The 23,702-nt window shown below is 38.1% G+C and overlaps 1 protein-coding gene across 1 annotated transcript in view; it reads left to right on the forward strand.

The window, feature by feature from the left end:
• The window catches only part of NLK (nemo like kinase), a 141,888-nt gene that overhangs the window by 59,283 nt on the left and 58,903 nt on the right, over positions 1-23,702 (forward strand). Inside the window, exon 2 of the mRNA XM_001368457.5 lies at positions 18,751-18,880. Coding sequence (XP_001368494.2) covers positions 18,751-18,880 — 130 coding nt within the window. The remainder of the gene's footprint in view (positions 1-18,750; positions 18,881-23,702) is intronic.

Here is a 23,702-nt window from a genome sequence, read left to right on the forward strand (position 1 = left end):
TTATGCCTATCCCAGTCTTTTCACTGCCAGTCAATATGAGGTGGTATAAGAAGGATGTAGAGGAAAGAAGAAACATATTTCCAAATTGGAAGCTGCAGCAATCTAAGATACACCAGACGTACACCCATACATACAATCACCTTTATGTATAGATATGTACACTTGCACTTACTTGCCTCTGCTCCCCTTGTTAAATTACATCCTGCTTAGAGTTTCATTCCATCAAATGTTGTTGTGCCACAGAGAAGCCCTCATCCTTCTGCGTGCAATGGTGCTTTCTGTGTTTACCCTACTGTGGTAGCATTATAAGTTAAAAAGACTCCATCTACAAACAGCATTGACCAGACTCACTCATCATTAGTCTTCACTAAGGTTAACAAACATTGGCATAGCCATATAAATGAGGATGTGAAATCACTTTTCTTTATTTCCTACTTTACTAAAAAGTGTAATTTCTCCTTTCTTGAAATATCCTGATCCTAGAAAGAAATATCAATAATAAACTATGAAGATATTAGGAGGAAATTTTTCCGAAATGTCATGCTTGAGGGAATTGGTTTTCTTGATTTTTTTTAGATAACATCTTTGATTATTATCATGTTGTATGTTAGTATATACATAGTCTTGTGGATTTTTGCCTCTGACTTTGAACTTGTACAGCATTACTACAGATATTTATTGTTGTTTACTGTAAAGGCAGTGATATTACCTCTTTTTTCCCCTGAAAGATAATATATACTAATTTTAATTGTGCTGTACTTGGACTCTTTTCTTCCTACAATTGTCTTTCATGCAATTAAGAACATTGTCATTAACATCAAATTGATTTAAAATGGGGGGATTCAAAGTCTTTTAAAAAATAGAAATTTCTTAACAGCTTTGCTAGCATAACTGATATAAGCATTTGTGACACATGTATTAATAAATGGAGCCATTATGGATTTTTTGTCTTTAATGTCTACGATGTGCCAGGCATATGCTGAGCCATAGAGATATAAAGGCAAAAATTAAACCGTTCCTGCCCTTCAGGAGTTTACAGTCTTTTGAGTGGGTGGTTACAGCATATAGATTACCAAGTAAATATTAGATGTCTATCCAAGGTAATTTGGCTAAGTTCATTAACAAGTGGGCAAACCAAAAAGGGCCTCCTATAAAAATTGCCACTGAATTGAGCTTTGAAGGTAGATAAGAGGTCCAAGAGTCACAGTCTGAGGAGGAAGTTTCTGGCCCATGGGGAATATTCTGTGCACAGGCATGGAATAAGTTGGAATGTCATGTTAGATGATAGCAAATAGTTCCATTCAGCTGGAATGCCAAGTGCACTAGACAGTTGATGCCTAGAAAGGTAGATTGGAGCTGGATTATGGAGGACTTTAACTTCTGAAGAGAGAAGTTTTTTTAGGAATAATAGTTTAATAGTTATGTAGAGCAATAGAATCAAGCTCAAATAGAAATGGGGGCCATGGATATCATGAGTAAGGATCCCTACAAGTACATATTGTCTTATTTTTTAAATATAATGTTGTCTGCAATTTATTATATTTTTATTTATTTTGTTAAATATGTCCCAATTATATTTTAATCTAGTTTGAACAGCACTTAGGAATGTGATAGTCATGTATTTGACATCTCTGGTATAGAAGATGAATTGGAGAGAAGAAAGATGAGAAACAACGAGGTCCAGTTAGGTCTCTTATTTTAATTGTCATAGAATCAAAGAGTTAAGAATAGAGGGGACCTCAGAAATCATTTATTCCAGCCCCATAATTTTACAGAGAAAACTAAAGTCCAGAGATTTTGATGATTTGCCCGACATTACTCTGTTAGTGGCAGAGCTGGGATCTGAACTCAGTACCTCTAACTTCAAAACCAAATCTTCTTCAGTGTTGAGGAAACAAAGTTGAGGAAGATTATCAATCTAAACCAATTGAAGGCTCTCGTACAGTTTACAAGACAATTCAGGTTCACGTTGTGTGTTCATCCACATGATAGCATAGGCAGAGCTAATTTTTGCAATCATTTGCTGAGCAGAGGTCCAAATTGACTAATTTGTCTTAAGATCATAGAATGATTTATATAGCCCCAGGAAGTTGAATACAGAACCATAGAGCAGCTAGATGACTCAGTGAATAGAGAACCAGGCCTGGAGACAGGAGGTCCTGGGTTTGTTTATCTCTTGCCTCAGACGCTTCCTAGCCATGGGACCTGGGCAAGTCACTTAACCTCAGTTGTCCAGCCCTTACCACTCTTCTGCCTTGGAAACAATCCTTAGTATCAATTCTAAGACAGAAGGTAAGAGTTTAAAAAAAAACAAAACACAGCATCAAATGTCCAGTAAGCAAATACCAAAATATTTATAGAAGCATTTTTTTTGTAGTAGCAGAGAATGGTGGAGCAATGACTGACTGAAAAACTTACTCTTATATTTACATTGATATGTCATGCAGTAAGAAGTAAAAAATGTGAGGAATTCCAAGAAACATGGGAAGAATTGAATAAATTGATATATTGTGAACTTAGCAGAACCAAGAGAACAATATCCATTTGAACCACAAAAATATAAATGGGGAAAAGTCTCCTAAAAATAAGTTGAACTCTAAAAGAAATGAAAAACCAGTGAAAATCCTGAAGAACACAAATAATTAAAAATCCTCTTCTCACCGTAGAGAAGCAGAACTACTACGATATAATATTGTCTACATTATCAGAAGCAGTTACTTATAAGGAGAGTTCATGGGGAAATGTAGTCTCTAGGGTTCAAAATTCTAAATCAACAAAGGGTGATATTAAAAAAAAAAGCTTTGATAACATTTTTAAAGACTTACTAGAAGGATTATAAGAGATTATCAGGTCTGGTTCTCTGCTTCCATGCAGGTAAAGTATAATCTCCATTTTAGATTATTAGAATTGAACAAAATAACAAATACTAATTAATACCCTTCTGTAGGGCAGCATGGTAGCACAATGGATAGAGCACCAAGCCTGGAGTTCAGAGGATGTGGGTTCAAATGTGGCCAGAGACACTTCCTAGCCGGATGACCTTGGGCAAGGCATTTAACCTTATTTGCCTATCTCAGAATTGATTCTAAGACTGAAGGAAAGGGTTGGTTTGTTTTTTAAAGCCTGCTTTATACAATACACTTGTGTCCTTGGGGATGGAAAGGTAAAACAGTGTTCTCTTTCCTTATGAGTTAGTCCTTGGATCATAGATCAGGGTCTGGAAATTATCCAGAGGGCCTCTTGTCAGCCCTCTCTTTTTACAGATGAAGAAACTGAGGCTCATAGAGGTGTCATGATTTGCCCACGGTTACATGGTTAGTGAGTGGTCTGGACTCTGGAGCTAGGATTCACACCAATGTTCTCTGAACTCCACCAACTTTTCCTCTAAGATCATACAATTAGCAAGTGATAGAGTGGTAACTACAACCCTCTGAGTACAGTGTCTTGCGTTTGGTAAACTAGAGGTTCAGAACTTCCTTGATATACAGCATTCTATGATCTTAAGACAAATTAGTTGCATCAAAAATTATTACAAAAGAAGCAAGTCTCATTGCCTTCTGATAATGTAGGGATTTTTTTTTTAAGGACTTGATTGAAATTCAAATTCAGCACCCAAAATTCAACTTCTGGGTCAGTCAATTTTTTTTTATTTTTTTTTAACCCTTGTCTTCTGCCTTATAATCAACACTGTGTGTTGGTTTCAAGGCAGAAGAACAGTAAGAACTAGGCAATGGGGGTTTAAGTGATTTGCCCAGGGTCACACAGCTAGGAACTTTTTGAGATCAGATTTGAACCCAGGATCTCCCATCTCTAGTTCTCAATCCACTGAGCCACCTAGCTGCCCCAGTCAATTATCTTAAAAGAAAATAATGGATAATCAAAGGTCCATCATAAGTTCACACAACCACTAGATATTTTATGGGCAAATACTGAAAAAAATAGACAGGAAATAGTGCCATGGAGATGACAGAATTGTTTTCCGTTTAGTATCAAAAGTTATGCACAAATGTCTCCTTTGCCCTAATTCCCACAGCCAAAATGTTCTTTTTCTCTTCTGTAAACTCTCATAACACTGTACTTTCCATGCATTTCCCTACTCTGCTTTGTATTTATTTGTGTGCACGTCTCATCTCATATTAGACTGCAAACTTACCCCTCATCCTATCCCACCTCAGTGCCAAATACATATTAGTGCCTTATGTCAGAATAGGTCATCACTTTGAATTTCTTAAAGATCTGTGATATAATTTAGTAACTTTTCCTGTTCGAATTTGTAAAGAATAGTCCAGAAAGAGGTAGGAGGGGCCTACCTCCTTATTTGAGTTGGGTGTGACATGACATGAGAAAGGTACACGTATCTCTTGCCACAGGATCAAATATTTAGAATTGGAAGGAACCTTAGATGCCACAAAGTTCTGCCCCTTCATATTACAGATGAGAGACCTGAAGGGAAGTGATTTGCCCCCCAAAGTCACACAGCTAGTAAGTGTCTGAAGCTAAATCTGAGCCAAAATTTTGCAGTGAATGACACCTCTGAGTGCAGCCCAGCCCAGTTTAAAATGTAACTGGGAATTATTTAACAAAATAAAAATACAACAAAACATAGAGACTAGATGGTTTTCAAAGTCAACATGCAAAGATCCTTGTGTACAGTTTAATGACCTCTATTTCTCTTTGAGTTTGTATCTCTGCTTTATACCATGCTGATCCTCTTGTTGGATTGTATTCATTTGAAACCCAAGTAATATGATGACTTCTGCCCTTTTTGTCTGCTTTTGTTAAAATTTATTGAGATGTTGGTACTGAGTGAGAAATTTAAGGTGGGGGGGGGGTCAGCTTAACAAATATAGGGATAATATTTCTTTTTGTGTGCTGAAGAAGTAGTACTAGAACAATCTTAGCACATAATTAACTTGTAGTAATTTCGTAGTAATTTCCTACCCTGGTTATTTGCTTATACTGACTAAAGATGACTTCATTAACCTCGTGCCTAGAAAAAGTCCTGAGAAGGGGAGAAGGACCATAAAAAACTCAAATTTTACTGCAGTTTTCATTTATTTTTCTGCTGGCTTTAGAATGCTAAGCTATTAGAAATAAACATTTCAAACCTACCACAAGAGCTGAAGAAACTAGAAATTAGAATATAGAATTCAAGTGTGTATGCATATTGGAGAGAAGTGATTGATTTTTAATTCATTAAGGCATCACTACAATTCATTTCTTTGTCTGCCAGACTAATGAGGATTGCTTTAAATTGTACCAGCAGAGTAAAGGACATTTTTCAGGTTTCAGGTTAGTAGTTGTAGAGCCTTTATCAAGATGCAGTGGGAAAGTTCATCATATGATATAATGTGTTTTTCTTTTGTGTTGTTGTCATCTGCTGACAGTAATTACCTTGAATAACTTTTAGAATGTTGCTAACTTTTACATGAGAGGGAAATTCAGCATTGTCTTAATTGGACCACAGTTTCCTCCTCTGAAGGAAAGGGATCAGATGACCTTTATGATTTCTTTCAGCTCTAAATTCTATGACTATTTTTTTCCTCTCTAGTTAATGGATGTTTGAAATACCCCCTCCTAGGGAGGGAAAGAGGGAAGGGACAACAGATTGTACAGTTACTATGAACCTGAGTGAGTACAAGTCTGTTCATCAAATGTTGTCTGTCTCGGTCCTTCTCTCTAGACTCTACCAGTCTCCAGGAGGTGACCTTTATGGCTCTTTTCCCACCATCAGTAGTAAGGGCAGCAGCTCTGTAATCCCTACACACCTTTTGGCACCCACACTTACCTCTCCCCCCAGCCTCTCTTATCTGTTCGTAGGGGGTTCAGGCTGAATTAGAAGAAGAAAAGAAAGTTATACTTACTGAATCTCTTCATCTACGTTTATATAGTGCTCTAAATATTTCCAGTCCTGAGCCTCAGCCAGATCTTTGCAAAAATCTGTCCGAAAGTAAACACAGTATCATTAAGCCAGATAGTAAAAGTCCTATATTTTTTGTTAGGAATGGTACTGGACTTTCTTGAATTAGTCATTTCCCTTCTAAGATTACTCTTTCTCTACACTTATACCTTTTTTTTCTTTGAACTCCAGAGAATTTGCAACATTAGAGGGGAAAATTGCTTGTGTTTGGCATGACTCTTGGAGAGAAGTGATGGTGATCATGTTGATTAAATATTTAGAGGAACAATTTTAGATATTCCCTAAATATTTTTAGCTGCTAAAATCCATGGTTGAGGGAAATTTGAAGCATTTTGGTGCTAAGGAAATTTTCTCTGTGGTTAAAAGAGAGAGAATTTGGAAATGTGCTGAGAAGAAAAATATTAGTTGTCACAAAACGGGGGAGAATAAAGGGGAAAATGGAATTTCCCAACTAAGGTATATCTACAGGCAATTTTGAAAGCAACAAAAATATGTGAAATCCTCAATGGACCAAACTTGGGTGCGTTCCCTCATTAATTAATACAGTTTTGGATAAGTCCTCATGCAATTTCGGGCTGCTTCAGAGTGGTCTCAGCCTAGCAAGCTGAGCATTCAAACATTAGGAGCCAATTAATTATTGAAGTCAAGTTCTGAGGAAATCGTTTTTAAAAGCAACAGAACCACTAAGGATTTATTCTGACAGTTCTGCCTTTATTTGTCTGATTTTTGCCTTTTACCTTTACCACTTGTTGGATAACTTCCTTTGAAACAAATCCTTTGTCTCTTTTCTCTCTGCTACCAACTCCAGTTGCTATATTATGAGTACAACATTTGCAGACTTCTTTTATGGGTTGAAAGAGCACCCCTATTGACTCTCTGCTTGGTGATGGATGGGTCGGTCCCTACCTGCTGGCGACTTTACTATTAGATTCACCCAGGGTGCAGCATAATCATAGAGCAAAGCAGGAAATTGAAACTTGCTTTTTTGAGGATAGTATATAAGTAGCCTTTTTAAAGGCATTCTTTCACTGAGAGAATTCCTTTATTCCCTGGTTTGTTTCTCTTGGGGACTTATGACCTGGTAACACATTATTGTATGAGAACTGTTATGTTGCCTATATTAAGAGATTCAGAAGTCAGGTCTGAGTTTTACCCATCTTTATGGAATGCCATGAATGAGTTTTTCAGGCAGGCATTTTTTGTTATTGTTTGGCAAGTGGGTTTGACATTTTGACATTCCCATTCTTCTGACTTTTTAATTGTATGTTGCTTCCAGAGGCAAAACTGACTTGATTAACAGGAATGATTTGTAGATTCAGACCCATATGGAAGTAACTTGAAAATTATTATGAGGTTAAGGAGGTAGAAATACTAAGTTCCATTTATCCAAGGTTGTCTAGGAGAGATTGTTTTACATGAAGACTGTTCAAATGAAATTATTCCTGTAAAGTGCTTTGCACATCTCAAAAAAAATTGAAATACAAGTTACTGGTTTTATTACAAAGAGAAAGAAAAAGCAAGCAGAATTCAGGACTGGAGTCCCTCCTTCCCCCAACCACTTAGTCATATCTCCTTATTTGTATGCTTCTAAAACTGTTTAAGGTGCTAAGATAGCTACAAATATAGGCCCACATTTCCACTATTAAAAGAAAAGTGTTAACTGCTTAATCCAACCTAAACTATAGGACTTGTGTTCAGAGGAGAATCGTATGTATTCTTTTACCCTAAAACAACAAGCTAAAGGAAAAGTTTGTCAGGAGCAAAGAGCATTCTTAACCCTATCCTATTTTTTCATCCATCTGTCCAGCAGAAGACTTTTTGCCTAGTCTGTCTATAATGGTTCTACATTTCCGTAGGGAGCATTTTTTGTATCTGTGGTCTAAATGCTCTCCCTTATGTGCCACTCTAAAAAACCCTTTAGGTTATGGAATTTCCAAGATAGGACCTCTTTTTCTTCTCTTCCCTTCCCCCCAGCCACCTTTATACCTTATGGGAGTGAGAGGCCATCCACAGGTTTGAGAACCATTTCAAATGCCTGTAATATACACCTGAAACTCTAGCTATAGTTTAACAGGTGGCTTTAACATGGTTCCTGGGTTTGGGCTGAAGCAAATACACTTCAATTATACCTACTGCTGCTGGAGAGTCTTATAATTTAGACTGGATTAAGCTATAAAAGTTTTCCTTCACAGCTGGGAACACGGACCTACATTTTTAGCTAAAGTTACCCTGAATCAGTTTTAGAAAGACAAAGTAAGAAGGCATGATTGAGTAATTAAGAGTAGAAAGGAACTCCATCCTAAATTCTTATAACCTTTTTCCTCTCCTCCTCTTTCCTACTTCTCACTATAATAACAATAAACTGACACCTAACCTAACTCTTTATGACATGCAAAGTACTTGCCATAAATGCTTTATTTTTATCTTGTTGGTTTGTTTTTAAACCTTACCTTCAGTCTTAGAATCAATATTGGTTCCGAGGCACAAGAATGGTATGGGCTAGGCAATTGGGGTTTTGATTTGCCCAGGGTCACACAGCTAGGAAGTGTCTGACCTTTCCTTTCCTGGCCTTGCTCTCTTATCCACTGAGCCACCTAGCTGAGCCAACTCTCTCTTGATCACAATCATGTAAATCAGGTAGATCTAGATAGAAGTGTTAGCCCTCTTCTATAAGCAGGAAAGTTAAAATTCAGTATAGTTAGATTGTATGCCCAGGCTCACATAGCTAATATCTAGAAAGGATTTGAACATAGGTCTTCCTGATGCCAAAACTAGCTCTTGCTCATTCCATCCTGCTGCCTTCTCTTTGGAATGAATCTTAAGCTCTGTTTCACGACATCTTGATTTGTTTGGGTAGAAAAACTGTTTTGTTTTTTAAGCAAGTTAAGCCTGCAAACTTAGGAAATTAGAAAAGAAATTATTACAAATACTTCCCTCTTGAATTAATACCCACTACACAAAAGAAAGGAAAAGAGAAATCAGTTGTATTTTTATTAGTATGAAATACAAAATTAGCCATTCTACTTGGAAGAGTAGTAAATTATGTAAATTTCATGGCATATTCAAATGTAGGGAAAACAATTGAGCAACCAAGCTAGAACTAAACAAATATATTGCTAACTGCAAGTATCCTTATTGAGACTAGCATTTTATGTCATATTATGATTAAAATATTATCTTTGCCATAGAAATTTTCAGGAATAATCCCCACAACAATACAAAAATAAAATAATTTTTTCTTATTCTCTGATTCTTACCTTTCTTTTCCTGAAATTCTTACTTCTAGATCAAGTAAGATGGAGTTTAAAGACTGAATCTCTGTAGGCAGCTAGGTGGCTCAGTGAATTGAGAGCCAAGCCCAAAGATGGGAGGTCCTAGGTTCAAATCTGGCCTCAGACACTTCCCAGCTGTGTGACCCTGGGCAAGTCACTTAACCCCCATTGCCTAGCCCTTACTACTCTTCTGCCTTGGAGCCAATACACAGTATTGATTCTATGATAGAAGGTAAAAGTTTTTTTAAAATAAAATTAAAAATAAAGACTGAATAGTTAAACTCTGGTAACCTACTGGGTGGTAGAAACTCCGCTTCCTGTGGTAAATATATTTTGAATCTTCATTCTTCACTCATTATCAAATTTGTAGACACACATTTTACCAGGAAGCCAGTAGTGTCTGACACAGCTTTAACTTTGGGTCCTTTGTGACCTCTGTTTACCTAGATTGAGCTGTTAAATGCTAAAAGGAGATGCAGGCATGAATATTTCTTTTGTGGTTCTTAGCACTGAAACCTTTCTTCTACTGTAATCAGTCTCTCTTCCCATGTAATATTCATAGATCTGTATCCAGAAGATAACAGTGGCTACTGGGTCATGAAAACTTCCTGGGCGATACATGTCAGGCTGTCTTCCTTCCATCCTAAAACAAGAGAAAATTCCCATTGAAGTTCTTTCTTGAAGAGACTTGACAGTGACTGAGAGGAAAGATTTTTATATGTCTCTGGCATCATCTTCTCTAAGGGTGGTCGGATTACTTCATGATATAAAAAGGTAGAAAAGAAGGAAGTTATTTTAGTCCCAGTCCTCTTGCCCTCCTCCTTTCCTTCTCCCCTCACCCTCATGTGTTAAATGCCTTTTCAGCCATAGTATAACATTTCTGGACTGTATGCAGCCAGAGGCCCCCTTAAAATAATTCTTGCCCAGCTATATAAAGGAATAAATGTTTGAGTAAAATAAATGTGGCAGGCTAGTATTGAATAATCCTTCTCTCTCTCACAACCCCCTTCTATGCCTTTCAGTAATCTTAGAACATGAGAATTGTACAATGCTGTCACATCTGCTGGGATTTTGCTTCGATACATTTTCCATATTGGTGCCTCCCTGCTGTGCTAATGGTCATTGCACAGAGCTGTATTTGCTTTAGTTTAGGGAATATTTATATTTGCTTGAACACACAATTGGAGGCCACCCGAGTTCAGATTTCACTCCCATTTAAACATATGGCCCCACCCTCACCCTCCTGCCTTTTGGTCAGTAGCATTTATAACAGGAGATCTGTGAGGACTTTGGGGGCAAATGAGTAATTCTCACTTAAGATTTAATTTGTTGGACAAGACTTAGGCCTAAGAGCCCACTATAACAGCACTAAAGGCAATGCTTCTCTCCCGTTTCTCTTAGAGACAACAAACAAATACAAATTTGGGTAAACTTTTTTATTGAAAAATTCAAATGATGGAAAAAGTTATGAGGATGAAAGATGAGAAGCATTTTTCTTTGAGTTGCCCATAGGTACTGAGGAGTAATAGGGCTAGAGGATTTATTCTTGGACATGACTGCATGTGACTTTTGATGTTCTGTCATTAGCTTTAGAGTGTATCACCAGCCAAAACCTGTTTAAATGCAGTGATAGAAATCAGATTATGTTTTTAATTCACTAAATGCTAGGAGAAAATGTGCCAAAATGCAAACCGGCTATACTTAGATGCCATACTTCTAATTTATAATTATAACGAGCACTGGGAGAGAGGTGGGGAGTTAGCTATACTTTCTCTAAATTTATCTATCAAGAAAAATTTCATTTTAAAAAACATTTTTTGTTGATAATGGGTTTTGGGACATCACAGACTACCTAACAGTCAAACCTTGCAAGGGATAATTCATTCTTCATAAACAGCTATGCAAAAAAAAAAAAATGAACCTGAGTAGTCTTTTTCTGTTGTTTTTCCAGATTTATTTGCCAGCATATAAGCAAAATTCATATCTTAAATTTGTCAATGAGTGTGAAAGCAATCTAAATACTTAGAGCATAGTTGTTGAGACATTTCATTACTGAAATGTATACCATATTGTTAGAATTAATGCAGTAATTTCGATGTGGATGATTTGATAGCAAAAAGAGAATTGTTTATTATAAACAGTTATTTGAATAGAAGAATTAAAACACAATTTATTTCATCTCAGTGAATTAGAAATAGTATGTTTGTGTTGACTAGCAGAAAATATATTATGGAGACCACTAATTTTAAACCTGTTATGGGAAAATGCACAAGGAGAGGAAAGAATGCCGACTCCGGTGTCCCTCCAGGATCCAGAGGATCCAGCCACATTGGCTTTTCCAGAACTTTGCACCCAGTTGACTTTGGGTAAATCTCTTCACCTCCCTGAGCCATAATTTCCTCATTTGTAAATGAGAGCATTGACTAGGTTGACTACCAAGGTCCCTTCTAGTCCCAAATCTATGATCCTGTGTTTTTAAAGGCACCCCTTTTAATTAGTTTTACTATGAAATTACAGGATATTTGGAGGAGGAAACATGATTCTCTCTGCTTGCAGTTCAATGATCCTGTTTCAGTAGGTATTTGTGTAAGAATACAAAGTCAAAGTAGCCCCTGCCCTGGAAGAGCTTGCCTTCTCCTAGAAGAATGTAGTGTGCACACTGATAAATGACTAGGAAGTCATTCTGAAAACTGGAAAGGGCCCTACTGCCTGTGGGGACTTGGGGAATGACCTCATGCCTGTTTAGCACCTGAGCTCTGCTCTGAGGGAAGTTGGAGATAAAAGTGAATTTCAGCTTGCCAAGGTAGAGGGAAGACTTAGGATGGCATTGAAGGAGAGCAGAGCTCATGAACTCTTGTTCTATGAAGTAAGACTACAAGGGTGCCGTTGGAGCCAGTTTGGGAAGGAATGGCTGGCTTTAGAAACCAGGCTAGAAACAATAGTCATAATCCTGAAGATTTCTGGGGCAGAGGAACAAGTTATTCTCACTTCTGGCTGTCAGTGAGTAACTTAAATAAGGTTATGGCAACTTTCAGTGTTCATGCAGTCAAATGACCAAGCAATATCTGAAAAGCTGCCTGTTGGGGGTGTTTCCACTTCTTTTGACTGGAGCCATATGTCTAGCTTTGCTCTTCTCTGAAGAACAGCTTGTAGATTTTTTTTTTTGCTTTAGAAAAATTTGATGATCAAACTTGGACCATAAATGCGGAGGACAGGCAGTACTTCGTTCTTCCTAAGCCCTGGGCAGATGTGAAAAGGGACAATTTATCAAATAATTCCATTACTACCATACTATTCTAGTCTCTTAGAATATCTAGTGGGTTAGCAGTCTAGCCAGGCATTCACTATATATATATATATATATATATATATATATATATATATAAAATTTTTTTTTTGAGACCCTTACCTACCATCTTGGAGTCAGTACTGTGTATTGGCTCCAAGGCAGAAGAGCGGTAAGGACTAGGCAATGGGGGGTTAAGTGACTTGCCCAGGGTCACACAGCTGGGAAGTGTCTGAGGCCAGAGTTGAACCTAGGACCTCCCATCTCTAGGCCTGGCTCTCAATCCACTGAGCCACCACAGGCATTCACTATATTGAATAAAATGGCTCAATTCCTCTCTACTATAAACAAATGATCAGTATGTTATTAAAAAGCCTCCATTTAGCAGGTTCCTTAAACATCTGATACTGAAAATACATGTATTTCTCTTCATTTTCTGAACCTATTTTTTCACTTCTTGTCTATAGCCTGTGTTTTATTTACTTTTTTTGCTTTTCAAAAAGGTTCCCTAATCATTAATATCCTCCTCAGCATAACAAGTTCACATTAACTGGAGCTGAAAGGGACTTCAGCAGTATCATTATTGATGAGGGAACTGAGGCCCAGGGAAATCAAGTGACGTGACTTGCCTTGGATCATGAAACCACTCCTCTTCCTCTATCAAACTTTCTTTTTATAACGAATCTCCATTTGTACCACTTTTTAATTCATTGAAAGAACTATCCAGGCAGCTCATGAATGTGTTTACATTCCCTTGCCCCATCTCTCTTCTCTCCCCTCCAAAAAATTGGGGAAAGTTTTACTTTTATAATGAACTCTTATGCCCTTAAATTTTTTAGAGACTTAAAAGATATTAAAAGTATTTCCATTAAAATCCAAAAGATTTAACAGTGGTATCTGTTGGCATAAAATAAAATTTAACATAAAACTTTGAGTTGATACCTGTTGCTATCAGCTTCTCAAATGTCTCGAAAGGTAACTGAGCAAAATTGAGTGTTTGATACCATGTCTGGGGCATAGAATTTTTGGAAGAGAGGATGGAAGCAGGTTGGCCAGTTGAGTAATTTGTCAGGTATCCTGAAGGAAAGTCATTTTTTTCCTAACATAACGGAAACTACTTTCAGGACTGTTTATTCTTTTACAGTTGGAGATTCCTTAGCTAATAGAGTTGGGATGTCCAGGGGGTTGCAGTAACAGAAGAGCCCAGCACAGCAAGCCTTTCAGAAACAAAGAAAATAAAAGCATTCCTGTGTAGCAGGCTTCCTCACTTATCTCTGTTCTCTGGTACTGTTTGTGCTGAACCAAAGCAGCTGCTACCCTGAGTTAAGAGAGAACAAACCCAACATGGCGTGAAATGACTGCACTGCCATTCCCATTCATTAGAGTTAGATTGTTACCAGCTACAGGCATGACTGGCTTTTGCATGAATAATAAAATAAAATGCTGCTTTGTGAATTTTACCTTCAACTATTAGCAAGCCACAACACTCACCTTGAAAATGTCTGAAGAATTTTCAGAACTGATTTACTCTTAGAGCAACTCTCTTGTAGAGTAACCGCAGAAAGTCATGTAGTGATGAGATTCCAAAGTAGGGGTGAAATTTTGAACCGTATCGCTTTGTGTGGGCTGCATGATTGGATTGAAGGATTGGGTGGAAGAGAAGCTTGGTGTCTGCCCTCACCAGCCTTGCAGTCTGCTCAGAATGGAATCTGTATATAAACAGCAACCCCTAATATAGAGCAGTGCCAGCCAGAGAAATGACGGGAATGGATTTGACTTATAGATTGAGGGGAAATTTGTTGGGAGTTGGAGTTATTCAGGTAACTCTACAAAAACTTGAAAGATAATGATTTAAACATGTGGAGATGAGAGGATCTCCAGGAAAGGGGAACAAGAAAGTAGAACAATATAGCCAGAATTAAAGATTAGTATAGAAAAAGAAATATACACAGAAGATAGAGGTTTCAAAGTGTAGGTTAAAGCCAGGGGGCCTGGAATGCAAGATTTAGACTTTCTCCTCTGGACATTAGGGTGTCGTTGAAGGCAGAGATAGTTTTGAAATTGTATGCCAATTTCCCAGCACAGTGGCTTGTATTGAGAAGCCAGTCGATGAATATTTGTTGAATTGAGTGTTTATGATGAAAGCAATGTTAATTTGACAGTATTGTGCAGGATGAATAAGAGCCTAGAGCAATAATATCGAACCTATGGCATGGGTGCCAAAGACGGCACACAGAGAACGCTCTGTGGGCATGTGGCTGGTGCCTTCTTCCCCTCCCTCTCCCCCTCCCCCCAAGTTCATTACTAGAAAGGCAAAGGGATTCAGGTGGAGCTGTTCCCCTACCCAGCAGCCCAGTGGGAGTACACAGGGGGTAAGGTGGGCAGCTCACAGGCAGCAGAGCTGGAGGGAAGCAGAGTGCTAGGGCCACTCCCCTCCCCCTCTCTACATACTGCTGAGGACATTCCTCACTTCACCCACCCCTCTGCCCAGGAACGCTTTCTCCCTCCCCTGTGTGAGGTAGGGGGGAGGGGGGCGGCCCTCTAATTCTAAAAGGTTCACCATCACTGACCAGAGTGACAAGTGCAAAGTCGGCATTAAACACCTATTGTGTGCAGGTATAGTGCTCAATGCTGGGAATACAAAGAAAGACAAAAGGCCCACAGCCCAATACAGGAGACAGCATGCCAACAGCTATATGCCAACAAGACACAGGAAAAACTGGCCCAGTTCACCAGAGGGACAATGCTAGCACTAGTACCTGAGCTAAGGTGATGGCAGTGTCTATGGCCATTAATAGGACATGGTAGACAGTGAGTGCTTAATGAATTCTTATGGGTTGATGGACTAATGCATGTGTTTGTATATGTGAGTACAAGGAGGCTCAGTACTGTCAAAGAGACGTTAAAGATGGCACCAAGGTTCCAAACCTGAATAACAAACAAAATTATGGCACATTGACAAAGAAAGGAAAGTCAAGAGAAGAGGTAGTTTGGGGATGGAGATGAATTTGGTTTTGACATGCTGAGTTTGAGTTGGTAGAAGGAATGTTCAGCAACCATATAGAGAATTAATGGAAGGCTATTTCAAAAGGTAAATTTAAATTGTCCTGAATAGACTTCAGAGGGACTTTCCTAAAAGGATTCTTACTCATATTCAGAAGCTCCTAGTGTTTCTAATAGTTTTCAGTGAGGAATCAGAATTTTCAGGTGATTATTTACTACCTTTTCTCTAGATATTCACTGACTTTTCTTTCTAACCAGAAAGTAATATCTGCTCTTCCTTTGAGGGATGGATTTTAGTACTTCAGCATGAGATTAGAAAGATGATTGCACAGAAACCAGTCCCCTAAAGAGGAGGTTTTATAGTTCCCCTGGTTTTGTCCTTTTTTAACATCATTCTGTTTCATGTTCTCTGCTGTCATCCAACTGTCCAACATCCTTTTCTAAAATAACTATGTCGGTACCTTGCTATGTACCCATTGTAGTCCAGTATTCTGCATATAGTTCTTGGAGTTCTGAGGACTTCCATAGCTTGGAGAACATGACAGGGTTCCAGTGTAATTGGGGAGCATCTATTAAATTCTGGTCTACTGCAATTGAAATGAAATATCCTCAATAATTAGGCTTGGAATCTTGAATTTCTCAATTCTAGGACAAGATGTTTTATTGCCCCTGAAGTTCAAATCATCTGAGAAAAACGTCCTGAGTAGATTTTCTCAAGGTAGCTTTTATCCCTGTATTTGTTGAGATGTGACCTCTCTGCTGGGTTTTGAGGCCCCACAGGGTTTCCAGGGCATTGGATGCTGCACCTGACCATTATATATGACATAATGTGTTAATATTATATACTGACAGTATACAGAGTGTTTTATTAAAAAAATTAAGAGGCTGAAAACAGCAGACTTTTATGGAACAGCTCCATCTCAGAATCAAACTTATCCAGAAGATTCTGACATTCTTTGTCCTTGGGTAATAAAAATTCTTTTAAGAGCAATAGGACACCAAATCTACTTTTTGGAGATGATCTATTGGAACTTAAGGAAATAACAATCAAAGTTATTTGAGACCAGCCATTGTGACAAACAAATAAAACAAAAAAAATTATAAGCACTAATGCATTTTAGTAGCATTTGAGTCAGAACACATTAAGTGTGTAGAACTTGGCTTTTAAAGCAAGGAATTAAATTGACTGCAGAAATCTACCCTTTAGTTGGTGCCCAGGGAGACACCTTCCACACATCAATAAAATTTTAAGTTATGTGTTATATTCTTTCATGGCACACTTTTCCCACTAATATTCCCACTAATTAATATTAATTTCTTTAACATCTGTGTGTATTTCTTGATTGTAAATTACCTACTAAATATTTTTGATACTCATCTTTTTTTGCTAGAATACCATGTTTTTATAACTTACATATTGTCCACTATCTCAGCTCCATCCAGATGAGTCTGTTCTCTCTCCCCTGAACAAGTCAATCACATTCTTGCATTCTTGGCTTTCCTAAAGATGGTCAGTCTGAGGATTTCTGCCCCTTTCTTGGTATGTGTTGTATATTTAGGAAAATGTAAAGTAGGTTTCAAGGTCCAACTAAAATTGGACCTCTTGGTGAATCCATACCTATTCCAAGCCCCATATGTGGATCACTGCCCTCCTGGGGTTCCTGCCCAAAGGCTTTCATGATGTCAATATTTTCTCCTTAGCTGCTGCCACCATCCCCCCCCCCCCTTTTACTCTTTTCTCTTCCCTTGTGCTTTTTCCTCTTTTACCTATGTCACTTAGAAGTCACTAAATTACATTTTTTTAAACTGGGGGGGGGGGGGAACCAAACAGGTTATTTTATTGACTAGATTTAATTAGAATCCTTTCTTGATATGTTATATAAAATCAGTTCCTAACTTTATGGTGAATGTAAATGCAGATCAAATTTAAGATTTCTGTATTATGATAATAAATACAAAGATCTCTATGAAAGGGTTTTCTGTTCTATTGCAAAAGATTCATTGATTCCAATTATGGAATGTTAAAGTTGGATGGCTGCTAGAGTCCCCTAGCCCAACAAGATAAGAGAGGGTTGGAACTTTATCACAGTATCATCTATATTCCTTCTAGATTGCAGGTGCTGTAATTTCCTGTGAAGGGCAAATAGGGAAATATGTCATGTTTTGCCTTTCACATTGGATTTTAATTTTTAGTGAACAGGTTAATCTCAGAGTGAAATCCACTGACTTTTGGTCTGTATTAGTGGAATTTTTGTGGCCAGTTGGCATGTTTCAGAAAAAGATTACAAATGAAGTAGAAAATAATTTTTAAAGTATCAAATTTGAAAGTATGCAAAGAATTAAGACTATGAGCTATTGAAAACAAAGAGTGATTTTTTCCCCCCTAGTGGGTGTAAAGTAGCAAAGTTGAAAATGCCTGTATGTATTTCCAGCTTTTAAAAAGATGAATATTTTAACTATGAAAAATGTGATATGTGATATGATTGTGACTTTAAAATGTAATATAAAGTATCTGAAAATGATTTGAATTTTTTAATGAATTATAAAAACTATATGAGCCTTACTTTATTTTTCTCAGCTCTAAAATGGGAATAATACAACCATCTCATTCTTTCTTAGAATCTGGCCTAGTGGAAAAAAAACAGTGGGCATGAAGTCCAAGTTCTGACATTGGCATCATGGCCCCAGGCAACTCACATCACACTTAACCTGAGATTGTGTCCTCTGGACAACTGGAAAAAGAATTGTTGAGGTTCATAACTATTATGGTTCACTATTCTCTGAGTCATGTTATGATAAGTAAATTTTTTTTAAAGCAAAGCATAAGTACTTATAGAGATTTATAATATTATTTTAAAGGGACAAGCAAGAATATGGCAGATTAGGGGGCAGCTGGGTGGTTCAGTGGATTGAGAGTCAGGCCCAGAGATGGGAAGTCCTGTATTCAAATTTGACCTCAGACACTTCCTAGCTGTGTGACCCTGGGCAAGTCACTTAACCCCCATTGCCTAGCCCTTACCTCTCTTCTGCCTTGAAACCAATACACAGTATTAATTCTAAGATGGAAGGTAAGGATTTAAAAGAAAAAGAATATGGCAGATTAGTTGGACAGAGACCGTTTGTGTGCTTCCTTGCCCCTCTTGTTTTCCTTACCCCTACACCAAATGTAATTGATAGTGGGAAATCAGCATTAAGCTTTAAAAATTAACAAGCTTTGGGACTGACCTGCACCCCCACCCTTTTCTTTCTCTCCCCTCTTGCTTCTCTAGGTCAGTAACAGATCCAAGAGATGGAAAGAGAGTCGCTCTCAAAAAGATGCCCAACGTCTTCCAGAATCTTGTCTCTTGCAAAAGGGTCTTCCGAGAACTGAAGATGTTGTGTTTTTTTAAGCATGATAACGTAAGTGAGATGGGACTTCTGGAGAGCTGATTCCTACAGCCATCTTCTCGCAGCAGTGATGGCAGAGGCAGACTAAAAAAGCAGTATGCCAATCAGTGTGAAGCTCAGGTGCAATACTGGGTACCTCCAATGCTGACGAGGCCTAGAGATAGGCTGTGAGAATGAGCCATGTAGATATGGAGGGAACCAACCTGATCAAAAGTGACAAGGGAGACAGGCTTCCTTTAGGCTGCTTTGTCTTACTGCCTTACCATCCCCACCTGCCACTTTCCCAGCTGCTGTATATTGACTGCCTGAGGTCTGTGCCATCTAGGAGACAGACTTGTCTCCCTAGTTTAAATTGAGCCGAACACCTTAGTGCATTTTCCCTGTAGGGCTTTTTGTATTAGGCGCCATGAGTGTTACTGTCTCCCGAGCAAGCCCTGTAAATACTTTAGACTCACAAAAGGTAGAAGATCCCTTTTGAGAATTTTGCTTGGAGGCCTGAAATTTAAGCTTATGCTTCTGATTAAATGTGAATTACCTTTTCATTTCTATAAGGCCAGCCTTCCATATTAAGAAGCATTGATTCTCTTCAGTATTGGGTTGTCTTATAAATTCTTAGTATGTGCCTTCTCTGCTTGTCAGATTATATTTGTCTATTTTTAATTTACAAGTGCTTAAGTTATTCAATATTTTAAAAGCCTATAAAGTGGTGCTTACATTTGTGGGAAAAATAAATGAGAAAGAAACCACAACCAGGCTTTTATTAAAGGGTATGAAACTCCTGGGTAAATTATACCTTTTTTGTGATTGAAACTAATAAGCAAGTTTAAGTGAATGCTGAAGGATATTGACTGACAGGTCAGTATTGATTGAGGCAAAGCAGATGTTATTATTAGCTAAGGAACAATATTAATATTCAACATAAAGGCCATGTGTGGTATCTGTTCTGAATAACTTAACTAGTAATAATTGGCTCCTTTTTGAAGCATCATTTTTGTCCTTTCATATTTTGAATCAGAATTAAAATAAGAACTGTTAAAAGTATTGTACTTTTTCCTGTGAAACTAGCATAATGCTTATAAGCACTAGAGTCCTGCTCTTTTACATTTGATTTGATGATTAGGTCTCAGTGTTGGGATTCAAGTTTTTTTTCCTGGAGCTAGTAGAATGCATTGCACTTTTCATAAATGTTTAAGTTTTCCCCTGAGATGACATGTTGCTGGGCCCTTCCTCAGTTACCAGTTTTATATGATGGAAAACACTTCTTCCTTACACTGAAAATTTCATTTTATGAAGCTGCATTCAGATGGGCTATTTTAATTACTAATCTGAACATTCTAAAGGATGTCTTATGATTTGTCCTATTTAGTGACACCTGGAGTATTTTGTTCTGTTGGCCAAGGTAGATTGTGTGTGTGACACCGGGCAAGCCATTTAACCTCTCCAAACCTCGGATTCTTCATCTATAAAATGAGAGAGTTATGTTAGATAACCCTAGTTCCTCCCCAGCTCTAAATCTGTATTCATATAAAGTTTTCAGTTTTAGAGGTTTCTAGGTCCTTGACAAAGGAGGGCTATTAAACTTCCTGTAGGATTCACCTCAACCTATTTTATCAGCCCAAGGAAGTTTCCTTTTCTAAAACTTCTTTCCAAAAGGTTTACTATTTCAGCCTTATTGTAACCTCCCTATAAGGTATGTTTTGAAATAATAGACATATTTTTTGACTAGTAGCTTGGATTTGATAGTCTTTCCAGAGTCATGCATTCATAATGCTTGGTTATGTGTTCTTTTACTTGCCTGAACTCTCTTAAAATCCTCAATGCATTATCAGAGGTAAGGAAAGAATATTTCAGGTTTCTGTGGTGAAAGAATGCCATGGAGGTGGTGCCAGGAGGCTAATTGTTTCAACATTTTTAGTGGTTTACTATACTTTGTATAGAAAAGAGCTAAAGAGCTTAGAGCTAAAAGGGACCTTAAAGACCATCTAATCCAACCCCCTTCTCCATTTTCCAGATGAGGAAACTGACAAAGAGATTATCTAGTGTCACCAGATAGTGACTAAAAGAGGTAGGATTGGGGGCAGCTGGGTGGCTCAGTGGATTGAGAGCCAGGCCCAGAGACAGGAGGTCCTAGGTTCATATCTGGACTTAGATGCTTCCTAGCTGTGTGACCCTGGGCAAGTCACTTGACCCCCATTGTGGAAGGTGAGGGTTTAAAAAACAAAACAAAACAGAACAGATGCATGGTGTTGTAATAAGCTGCCAATTTTCTAGACTCCTGTCTTAGCATGGTGACTCACTCTCATAGTTATTAATTAAGGTACAAGGAGTGTCAGAGTGGGAAGCAAGAAAAAAGAAACAAACTGGACTCTTTAAAATCTTACTAATTAAAACAGCCTCCCAAAGCTTTGAACTACTGGTATCTGTCTAAACAGAGCATCATTGTCTTTACCAAGCTCTGTCCAAAGGTGAAGATAGTTTAAATGACAAGTGGCATTATGCCCCCAATTTCTTCTACATTCAAATATCTACCAGAGATATCCTAGAACCAGCCCGAGGTGGTGAAGTTAGTGCAGTTTTTTTTCAGACCCAGAGAACTCGTTCATACAGCAAATATTTGATGAGTGTTGATCACCCCACAAATACATGACTCTGTAGACAATACCCCCAAAAAAGTATAAAATGGATCCCATTTCATAAGAAGTTTGTTGTCTAGTTGGAAAGAAAACATACACACTGGAAAAGTTAAGCAGTATAAGACAGTAGAAGACAAATTTAGAATGATTGATATAGGCAATAAGTGTTATTGAAGTAAGTTCAGATGATGGGAAGGAACACTATAGGTTGGAGGAAAGTTGAGATATTGAGTGTAGATTAGAGGTGGGCAAACAAGGCTAAAGAGGCTTTGCCTTTGGATGAGAATTGTTCGTACATTTTAAAGTACAATAAAACTTTAGTCTGCCTACCCTTGGTGCAGAGGGTCTCTTGGGAGAGCTAGAAGATTAGGTTGGAAAAGTAGGATGGAATTGGGTTTTTGGAAGCCTTCAATGCTGGGCTAGGTGTTTAGACAGTCATGCAGAGGCAAAATGAGGACAAAAAGTGGTCTTGTAAGAAGATTAATTTAGCTGTTTTGTGCAGAGTGGCTTTTAATCTAGGGTTACTGTTTGTATGGTGAAGAAGATCTAACAGTGTCCTGGGCATTGAGGATGTTCTTTTTAATGCTGTCTCCACATGCACTAATACCAGGTGATCTTTGCTGATAGCCACTGACCAGCTGGTAGGGCAGACTCGTCATTGTTAACTGGTAACAGGAAAAGAAAGGGATAGCACTTTGTCTTTAGCCAAAGGAGAATTGTGTCAAACTCTCCAATTGACATCAAAATCTGCAAATAGGGAAGACAGGAAAGACAGTCATCAACTCTGACACTGTCTCCCTCCCCGGGGCAAATGGTTACCTTGAAGATTTGAGGCCTTTCCTCCTCTAGAGCTTAACAATCACTTAACTAGTTTGAGTAGAAAAAGGAGGGATAGTAGCAGAAAAGGAGCAGCTCATAGTGTTCCTCTGCATATGGTGGCACCATTCAAACATGGCCTTTTAATGATCAGTAAAGTCATGAGTTTGTCTTGGCCCCCAAAATGGTATGGGTAAAACATGATATATATTAATGGAGGAAGAACCTACATTTGTGAAGTTGTAGTTAGGAAATAGAGGTATACAACACTGTACCGTACCTGTGCAAACTAATGGCTCTCTGCAGCCTGTCATTAAATCCATTAGTACAGAAGTATATGTGGTCCAGGCATAATTCATAGGCTCGACTATTGATGAGAAATGCATGTAGATTGGCTAGTAATAAATTGAAAGATTGAAACTCATATATTGCACTGGTGTAGATTTTCCTATAGGCTCCCAGGAGGATCAAGGCAGAAATCCAGATGATGACCATATAATTCTTTGGACTGGCTGGGCTAAGTTGTGTACCAAGGGGCTACTAAGAAGTAAGAAGAAGCCTAAGCTATCCTGGAAGCACATGATCCATGGGGAATTCGGCCTGCCTTTTGTGATTTAGGAAGCCAGTGGTGTATGTAACACCTCAGAATTCTAACAGTGGGAAGAAGAGAGCAAGGGATTTGGTTGTCCTTTGGAACGTAATGTGCTAGATAGATAGTCTTCTTATGAAGCTCTTGCCTAAGGTTCCCTCATCATGTTTCAGAACCTGAAAATTGTTGTTGTTCAGTCATTTTTTCAATTGTGTTCAGCTCCTTATGACCCCATTAGGGATTTTCTTGGCAAAGATACTGGAGTAGCTTGCCATTTCCTTTTCCAGCTCATTTTGAAAATGAGGAAACTGTAGCAAACAAGGTTAAGTGACTTGCCCAGGATCACACAAGTAATGTCTGAGGCCAGATTTGAATTCAAGAATGTGAATGTTCCTGACTCCAGGCCCAGCACTCTCTCTACTCACTATACCGCCTAACTGTCTGAACCTGAAAATATGCAAAGGAATAAACTACTTTTGCCAGGTGATTAAGGGCTTAATCAAGGCTAAGCCATTTGCTGATCATATAAGCTGGGGTTTTTGTGAATCTTCTAACATGAAAGTTAAATTCTCAAGACTAAGTTCTTGGAATAAGATTTTTTTGTTAACTCTTGAAAGATTTGCTTTGGTTTCTTAGATCTTCAAAACATAGTTAGGAAGATTATTCGTTTTGTACACATTTGGAAGATATGAAGAACCAAGTGGCTCTTTCAAAAGCTGGATTGAAGAAAATGGCTGGTTTAGGAAGGAACCAGGCAGACAGAAAACCACCAGCTTGGGGCCCTGAAAACCTTTTC

The sequence above is a fragment of the Monodelphis domestica genome, chromosome 2 (genome assembly GCF_027887165.1).
Source record: "Monodelphis domestica isolate mMonDom1 chromosome 2, mMonDom1.pri, whole genome shotgun sequence".
NCBI classification, from domain to species: domain Eukaryota; kingdom Metazoa; phylum Chordata; class Mammalia; order Didelphimorphia; family Didelphidae; genus Monodelphis; species Monodelphis domestica.